The sequence below is a fragment of the Vigna radiata genome, chromosome 10 (assembly GCF_000741045.1).
Source record: "Vigna radiata var. radiata cultivar VC1973A chromosome 10, Vradiata_ver6, whole genome shotgun sequence".
Classification (NCBI taxonomy): Eukaryota; Viridiplantae; Streptophyta; class Magnoliopsida; order Fabales; family Fabaceae; genus Vigna; species Vigna radiata.
The window spans coordinates 17,484,236-17,493,584 of NC_028360.1; the positions used below are offsets into that span (position 1 = coordinate 17,484,236).

The 9,349-nt window shown below is 29.4% G+C and overlaps 1 protein-coding gene across 1 annotated transcript; it reads right to left on the reverse strand.

Moving 5' to 3' along the window:
- Positions 1-1,237: 1,237 nt before the first annotated feature.
- LOC106774941 (ankyrin repeat-containing protein At5g02620-like) lies at positions 1,238-4,229 on the reverse strand. Its single transcript, XM_014661968.1, has 4 exons — positions 3,902-4,229; positions 3,708-3,800; positions 2,080-2,489; positions 1,238-1,915 (listed from the first exon to the last, which is right to left on the reverse strand). Exons 1-4 carry the CDS (start codon positions 4,227-4,229, stop codon positions 1,238-1,240), a joined length of 1,509 nt encoding a protein of 502 aa, XP_014517454.1.
- Between the last annotated feature and the right edge of the window lie 5,120 nt (positions 4,230-9,349).

The window sequence follows — 9,349 nt, forward strand, 5'->3', positions numbered from 1 at the left end:
TGGAGATGGTGGTGGACGAAGAACGAAGACGTTGAGAGGAGGCGAAAGTCGAAAGTGTTCGAAACTGCTCTTGAAACGAAAATGAAACCGCCAATTGCAAAATGATATTCAAACACTCATTATTCCAGTTCTGCCCCTGCCAGTTTATTAAAAAAAACGTTTCAGTAAATAAAACATCAGCCAATAACAATTTGACACCTAGGACGGTATCAAATTTGTGTCAAAACTTGGTGTCAAACAAACATTTTCCTATGAATAATATACTTCATAAAGAAAGCTTAGAAGAGTCGTAACATCTTGTTTAAGTATTATAAAATTCATGTTGACTTTGAACTCTCACATAATATTCCTTGAGTCTTTAAATTAATTGTTTTTTATTATGTTTTGTTTTTTTATCATCAATGCATTTACGTGTAATTATTTGAAAAACAATTTGAAATAGTTTTAATAATTTTGATATTTCTTTATTTTCGGTGATTTTTTTAAATAAATTCCTCAACTTTTTTTATCTCAATTGGGTTCTATATTTGAAAAACTTAATTAATTAGTTATTTCGTCCTTTATTTTTTAAAAATTAAACAATTTTAATAGATAGTATTATTTATTTCGTTAGTTATTTCTTCACAAAATATGATTAAGTTGAGAAAATAAAAAATAGGAACAAAATTAAAACAAAATAAAAATAAAGAAACTAAATTGAAACAAATGCAATGACACGTGACCTAACAGTAACATGTGACATTGTCAATGTCACATTACGCTGTGATTGCAATGTGGGACAAATATTAGCTTGACATCTGACAAATGTTTTTATTTTATAAACAATTAAAAAAAATTAAAAAATTCAAAAAAAACCACGAGATGACACATGGTATATTTTTAACGGTGTTAGTATGAAACTAACAACAAAAACCTAATTGCTTAATATTTTACAAAATAGATTGAAACGAAAAAAAAAAAAAAGATTTATTTGAAAAAAGTCACTGAAAATAAGAATTATCTAATTAAACCTTATTTATTAGAATGATTAAACTTATTTTTTATAATGATAAGGAGAAGTGTTTTGACACGCTTTTTAAATTTCAAATGTGCACTATCAACAGGCAAATAATAGAATCTCAAAAAAACAAAGAACACCACGAGATGAAATAAAAAAAAAAAAAAAAGTCTCAAAATAGGAAACGCCTTGCAAACTTTTTCTTGGGCACAATCTCTTATTTAGTTTATTGAAGGACATTCAAGCCTTTTTCTTTGCGAATGTGAGGAAGAGAAGATATATCTTGCAGATTGGCCGTAACATTATTGGCCTATCCGATGGAGCATCCTCCAAATAAGATAACACCGAACATGCAATGCCAATCCATCGGTTATAATCAAGTGTAAGATGCACAAGGAATACCATTAAACCAAGTCCACAAATGAAGTAAAGGATCCAACTGGATAAGAATTCAAAGATCAACACCGAAGCGCAAATTAGTGCAGGAAACATCAGTCCAAGAGAGGCGAAAAGTGACACATTCCCAAATACCAACTTTGTTAGCCGCAACCGGACAGACTCTTCCTCTGGTCTTGCCCAACATACAGGAAGAATAACCGAAGCGTAGAAGAACATAGACGAAGCACAGAAACATGTTCCAAGTGCAACGGATAAAAAGAAAAACGTATACCATATCTTCCTTGAGAAAAAAGGAGTATTTCTACTATCGATATTCTCAATAGGAATCGTCATACCTCCGGTGATCCCTAGGCCGATAACCAGAGTTGCCACCACTAACAATGTATTTGCCGTAGCTTGCAGTCCTGATATTGATTCCTTGTGCAAACTTTCGTGTGTCTGATAGAACAATTCTTTAGGAGTCTTACCATTTTCGTTTTTCATTGTTTTCATTGCAGGTGGAACTATTTTCTCCACATCCTGTTTGGATAAAAATGAAGACTATTAGTAGAATGATGAAGATAAAGAACATAAGTAGCGAAGTAATTATTAAAAAAAAGTATTATAAATGCATTATGGAACAAAATACAATAAGTAAAAATTATTCATAAAAAAAGGCTAACCGTGCAGACAAGCGTACATACCTGAAACCATTTCTCCTCACTACTCATGAGAACATGGTTTGTTGAAAATCCGGGTTTTAGTTCACGTTGTCCCATCTTTCCAGCTAAGTGAAGAACAGTGTTATCCTTAGAATCAACCAGTTTTGTCATAATATTCTTTGCAGCCGGCTTGCTTAATATTAGTTTGTAGACAGATTTTTGTCGATGTAGAATAGCAATGTGAAGTAAGCTTTGCTTGATAGAATTCACTTCAAATAGCAAAGCAGGATGGTACTTCAACAGAAGTTCTAAAAATTTAATGTTTCCAGATTTTGCTGCATTGAACATTGCTTCTGACAATTGTGCATGGTTGATAGTATCTTTCTGCTTTTCCATTCCTTTAAAAAGAGAATCTACAACCTCTCGATAGCCAGTACTTTCCTCGCAATGGGCTGCCATTGAGTTTAAATTATTAGCGCCATTTACTTACGTGCTATTTAGTCAAATATGAGATCAGTGCCCTCCGTAGCCTATTTCAATTAATATTGGGATATGATTCTTATTGAAATAATTTGTACGTGTTATATGATGATGATATTTTGACAACACTTTTTTACAATGGAACACCTGTCATCACTTTATTGGTCTATTTGAATTTACTTTAAAAAAATATTTAAAACGAACCAATCACAAGCTGTCACATAAAAAAATGTTGTTAAAGGGTTTTTTTCCTTACATCAATTATTGTGTAATATAGGTGAAATTAGTTAAATTATTATCAAATCCTAAAATCTGAGTTTTTTTTTTTCTTTGACTACCATTATAATTTATTCAATCCATCAAAAGTATATATTAAACTTTTTTTTTATATTTATAGGTAAGTATATTAAAACATAATATATATATATATATATATATATATATATATATATATATTATGATTTGAAATTTGGAACAAAAATTATATTAGGTTGACTTACAAGGTCTAACAAAGGTTTTAGGAAGGTGATAAGAATTGTTTGATAGAAGGAGGAGATCACAGCAAAAGCACACTGTTGGAAGTCCCACATCGACTAAAGATAAGATCAATTTATAATATATAAGTGGGGTGCAGACCTACCTTACAAGTCGGTTTGTTGGGGTTGAGTTAGGCCTAAAACCCACTTCTAACATGGTATCAGAGCTATGGTTAGAGCCTATCCTAGTAATATTTGATAAATGGTGATGAGACAAATTAGGTCAGGTTTTATTAAGTTGAGTGGGATAAAGACATTAAATCGTGATTTTATTAGGCTAAGTTGGATGATATCATATGCAATCGAATCAAATTATTACAAAAAAATGCTTTTATATAAGAATCAATTTTGATGACTAAACATATGTTTAGAGAACAATTTTTTAATTAGAGATCAATTCTTTTGATTTAGTTTAACTATAGAATCTATCTAAATTCAGATTGACTCAAATTATATAGAAACACAAATATATGAATTTGAGAATATAAAGGATTTTAAATTCCTATTCATTTTAATGTAAAATTTGAAATTTTTTAATTTTAAGTAATTCGGTTACTCTTATAAAATTTTAAAATTTTAAATTCACCTAACAAATAACTTATTTTATTAAACTTTGTCGTACAAACATAACATATAAGGAATATGAGAACTCACAGCATTGAGCTAGCATTTGCAAAGCCGTCAACTTCTTTTCGTTTTCAACAGTAACCAGTTTGGATTCGCTATCCAATAATTCTGATGTGACGGCTGTCATATGCGCAGAGTGAAGTGAAGAAAAGCATGCGTAAGAGAAAAACAGCATCGTAACATATTACTGTTAAGAAAAGAAGAGATGCTCATGAGCTTACTGTAAATGTTGTTGTTGATGGTAAAGAAAAATAGCTTCACAATGTCTGGGAAGGGTAGCTTGTAACGTGGGTCCTCTGAAGTCTTTTGAAATAAGAATTTTGTCATCGAAATGTGACCTGCAGAAGATGCTATTTCAATTGGAAGCATATGGTTTTGGTCTCTAATCCACAGCAAGCTATCATTCTTGCAAAACAGAATTTCTGCAATTTCCACATTTCCAGTCATTGCAGCCAAACAAAAGGCCGTGTTCCCTTCTTCCTTGTAATTTTTCAAATCTTCTTTGTCCATACAACGCATCAAATTTTTCACAAAAGTAGTTTGTTCCATGCTCACTGCAACGTGTAAGGCTGTTGTTCCAACACCGTTTAATGGAATTCGCCACCAATAAGGATGAATTTTATAATAGGATGAAGCCTCACTCCAATTTCCAGAAGCTGCTGTTATATATATTTGCCTTCTCTGCGTTTCTGCATATCATGTGTTTATATAATCAACTTTCTTTCACAACCTTCAATATTAATAATATATATGTTTTACATTGATAATATGTGTTGTAACGTTATTTAATAAGTTTTACGTAATCGTTATTATGATATAAAGAGCCTTTGCCCTCTAAAATTTCCCCATTTTTCTAAAATAATAAGATAACGAAAATGTGTTAAATATTGTTGAAGTCAGATATATATAATTTTGGATGGTGATGATGTTTCAATGCTGTATTATATAGGTTCGAATAGAATTAATAATATTACTCAAAATTTAGATTATTTCAAAAGATATATATATATATATATATATATATATATATAGAGAGAGAGAGAGAGACACACACACACACCTTATTTTTATCGATTTGAAAGGTTAATCCTACATACTTTTTAGTAAATCCATTGGAGGTTTCTGACTTAAATAAAATTAATTATAAAAAGGTAATTATAAGAAACAAAACTTAAATAACTCTGAAATGGAAGAACTACCGTCGGGCTCTGGTAAACTTCTTTCGAGTGGCAGTGATTGTGAATCCTCCGTGTGATGGATAACAATACTCATTTCTGTACCATCTGTAAATGCATTTATCAAAGGATAAGAAAAAAAATAGCAAAGTGCAATGTTATTTATACAACTAGGAAGTGAAATTTGGAAAGTAAATACTTTGTCTATAATTAACTTTGTGGTTATAGATAATACTAAAAGTAAAAAAGTTAAACAGTGTAGGCACGCATTGATATATAGAGTTTAGAGTTGAAGATATTAAGAAGGTGATTTATAAGTTAGAAGTATTCATACTCTCAGTTATGGTACTTGCATCCGAGTTTGATATTTGCGGCGAAACTTTGATCATTCTGATTCCGGCTGCTGGAAATAGAGAGAGAAAAGAAGTTGGGGAAGGTTTAACTTGGTGGTTTCCCTTGGATTATCATATATAGCTCCTTCTTGTGTTGACTTTGAACTCTAATGCCAAATCTCCTTTCTTCAAGGAGGTGTCATATCCCTAACCTAGATACATATTCAGCCAGACTGTTCTGTCCCACGTTTTTGCATCCAAACAATATTCCCTCCATCTTTAAATTCTTTGTTTTTTGTACAATCTTTAAATTAATCTAACTCAAGTCATCAAGATAACTAAACAAATATGAGCATTAATACTTTAACAAAGATTGAATGTTTGAAAGGTGTTTTAAAATTTAATGGCCTAGTAAGCGGACTTTAAATATTTGATTAACAATCAAACAAAATAATGCTTTCACACATATGCAGATACATAGCAAGTGCTGCCATTTCTTTTTATCCCCATGTTTTCTTTCTTTATTCTTACATGCGATGCATGTAAGTGTAATTAAATTGAGAAACAATATAATAATAAAAAAAATTAGAATTACTACAGTTGAGCTATGAACATGCTCATTGTCTAGATGAATGAAACCATAAAATGTGGACTAGAAAATCAATACACAGATCATCTGCAGTTTATTAACTGCACGAATCTCGGTTCTAAAAGTATAATATTTGTTTCAGAAAAAAAAAGTTATAAATAATTAGATATAACGAGTGCTGTAGTTGGATTGAGGTGTCATAGATAGATTAGAGGTAATTATTGTTTATTTATTTACACAAATATGTAACTACATATATTTTATGTTTAGTATTTTTGTGTCAAACGTGAATTTTAGTGATGTAGTACATATTAAAAATTATAAAACAAATTATTAAAAAATAATAATAAATAACATCACGGTATATCGATAAAACTGACATATTTTTAGTTTATTAATTCATTTAAAATTCTACCTCATAATTGAAATTATCATTATTTTTATCATTTATTAGCATTTTATTTTTAATTTTTAAATAATTAAGTGTTTATTAAAGAATGTTGGAAAGAAAAGTATTTGGATTATACCTAGAGAATATTTTGTACATAAATGAAAATATCATTTAAGTAAGTTTTTCAGCTTCAATCAATTTCACCACTCGATCAATGAACAAGACTACTTTCAACTGTAAAAAAAATTAGGTTTAAACCATTTAGTTGTCCCTATTTTCGGGACGTTTTCCCATTTTGATCCCCGTCTTATTTGAATCCCCAATTGAGTTCTTATAAGTGTTAATTTCAATCAATTAAGCCCCTGCCGTTAAATTTAGTTAATGAGATTAACTTTTTTGCACAGCTGGGAGGATGACATGTTAATTTATTTTTGTAAACGTGGCCTATTTAGAGTTGAAACGTGCAATGAATTGAGTCCCATAAGTTCTAATTTCAATCAATTTCAACTCTAATTCATGTCACGTTTCAACTCTAAATAGGCCACGTTTACAAAAATAAATTAACAGGTCATTCTTCCAGCTGTGCAAAAAAGTTAACCCCGTTAACTAAATTTAACGGCAGGGGGTTGATTGATTGAAATTAGCACTTATAGGGACTCAATTGGATTCTAATAAGACGAGGATCAAAATGGGAAAACCTCCCAAAAATAGGGACAACTAAATGGTTTAAACCAAAAAATTAAGTTGTCCAACAACTTTTTCGACGAGCAACCTATGCTACAAAAATAAATAAAAGAATTTGTTTTAGATTTAAAAATTTTCTTGTAGGAAATAAGGAACTAACCTTGAAAAAGAGACGATTTTAGAAACTATAGAGACACTCATCGCTATTTTCATTATTTATTCCTTTTCTAATACGCAGAATATTTAGGATTAATTCTCTTATTCATTAGAGTTAAATCATATACTCTATTTTTTCCATTGTTCTTGTATTATATTTTTATTCTTAATTGCATGATTATTTATTACTTGTTTGATGGTATCATATTATTGGAAAATGATTTAAAATCTTAATTAGGAGAGAAAAACTAATAGATTCAGCTTCTACACATAATATTATATCAATTAGTCATTTTAAACATTTGAGGAATTAGAGTTTTTATTAGTAATGTTTAGAATTGTCTCTAAGAAATTAAGACTTGTTAACGTGTGATGAAAAATAAAAAATATATTATTCACTACTTTCATATTGAATTGATAAATGAAACTCAATTTGGATAAAATCTCTATTACATATTTAACTTCATAAATTTAATTACTTTCTAAAATTTTAGATTTATTTTATTAAAAATAAATCATTTTCATTACTATTGAAATTTTTATTAAAAGGCACACAATAGATTCACTCTCACACACACAAAAAGAAAAGGAAGAACACAACATCCTTTAATATAAGACATTCTTAAAAATAGGTGTTGTTGCTAACTTGCTAACTTATAAAACACTCAGAACACTTGGGAAGAATCATATGTACTTAGTTATTCCAACTAATTTAAGCCCCTTCTTTTCCGCAATGGATGATAGGATTTATATACCTTGCTGATTGGCCCAAACAATCTTTCGAACTTCACTGGAGATACCTTGGACAAGGCTAGCACCAAGTGCGATATATATTTACTCCACAGAGCATGATCAAGTGTAAAATGCAAAATGAAGACGAGAACACCAACTCCAAAAGTGAAATAAGGACTCCAACTTGATAAGAATTCGAAGATCAATGTGGCACTGGCAATAGAAGCAACCAACATGAGTCCAGCAGAGATAAAAAGTGCGACACTACCAAATCTGACCTTGTTTTCTTGTAAGCGAATAGACTCGTCTTCTGGGTCCATATTTGAAGGAAGAATAGCTGAAGCATAGAACAACATAGATGCAGCGCAGAAACTTGTTTCCAGCCCTACTGATATAAAAAAGATGATGTACCATGTTTTCTTCCGAAAAATTGGAGTAAGTGTACTATCAATATCATTAAGAGGAATGGTTATGGCAACCGAAATTCCTAAGGTGATGATAAGAGTTGCCACCACTATTAAAGTATTTGCCAGAGCCTTCAGTTCAGATGCAGATTCTCTGTGTAACTCTTTGTGTGACTCACGAAATAATTCTATAGGAGTCAAACCATCTTTATTTTTCTTTGTTTTCATTGAAGGAGGAACTATTTTCTGTACCTCCTGTTTCGTTCAAAATGAAAAGAAATATTATTAAAATAGCAAAAGTGGAAAATTAATTGTAAAAGTAATAATAAAGTCTTCATATAGAAAACCTAGGAAGATAATTGATTTTTCTGAAGAATATGAAGTGTTTCATAAAAACAATATATTGTAGAGATGAGATATTTTAAAATAAATTGAAAATTTTCAACTAAAACTTTAAAAACTAAATTCCTTACATATATTGGAGAGTTTTAAATTACATAAAATTTTAAAAAAATAAATTCTATATTCAAATTCCTTGCCAATTGACTTTTGGCTATCATTACTTTTCAATTCATATCGATTAGGATTTTTTTTATTAATATTAAAGAAGTGTTTTTTTTTTATTTATATTGGTAGATTATTTTTATTGTAGTTATTTCTTACTTAATATTAGTCAAAGCTTTTCTACCATTGTGAGGAAAACTATTAACATATGTGAATTACATTATTTTAGTGACATCTTTCTTGCTGATGTTTACAGTGATTATTTCTTTTATCACCAACACAGATACTATTATTTTATTAATAGATATTTAGAATTTTTTTTTCTTCTAATATTGACTGAAATAACTTTCAATTAATTTTTAACTATAATTTTTTTCAAGGTTAATCAGGGAAAATTTTCAAGCAACATGGATAAGAAAAAGTCTGAAAAAAATCTACAATCAAGAAAGTCATAAAATAATATGTATTAATTTCAGTCTATAACATAATATAATCTTCAATGAAAAATAGTATCAAGTAAAAAAAAAATCAAAACTTAATACATTTGAATGATTTTATTCAAACAAAATATTTTAATACAATGTTAAAGAAAAAATTCAAATTTAACACACTAAAATATCTTTGACATGGTGAATTTTCTTCTCTAAATAAATTTTCACAGTTTTCTTAAAATCTTTAAAAGAAGTGGTTGTTTTTTTCCAT

What these genes read in the sequence shown, in the direction of transcription:
- LOC106774941 (XM_014661968.1), bottom strand. Translation starts at nt 4,229, where the DNA reads ATGGAACAAACTACTTTTGTGAAAAATTTGATGCGTTGTATGGACAAA. An exon ending in GCAAATGCTAGCTCAATGCT is followed by an intron (nt 2,490 to 3,707) that starts GTGAGTTCTCAT and finishes ACTCAATGGCAG; the next exon opens with CCCATTGCGAGGAAAGTACT. An exon ending in GTGAGGAGAAATGGTTTCAG is followed by an intron (nt 1,916 to 2,079) that starts GTATGTACGCTT and finishes TTATCCAAACAG; the next exon opens with GATGTGGAGAAAATAGTTCC.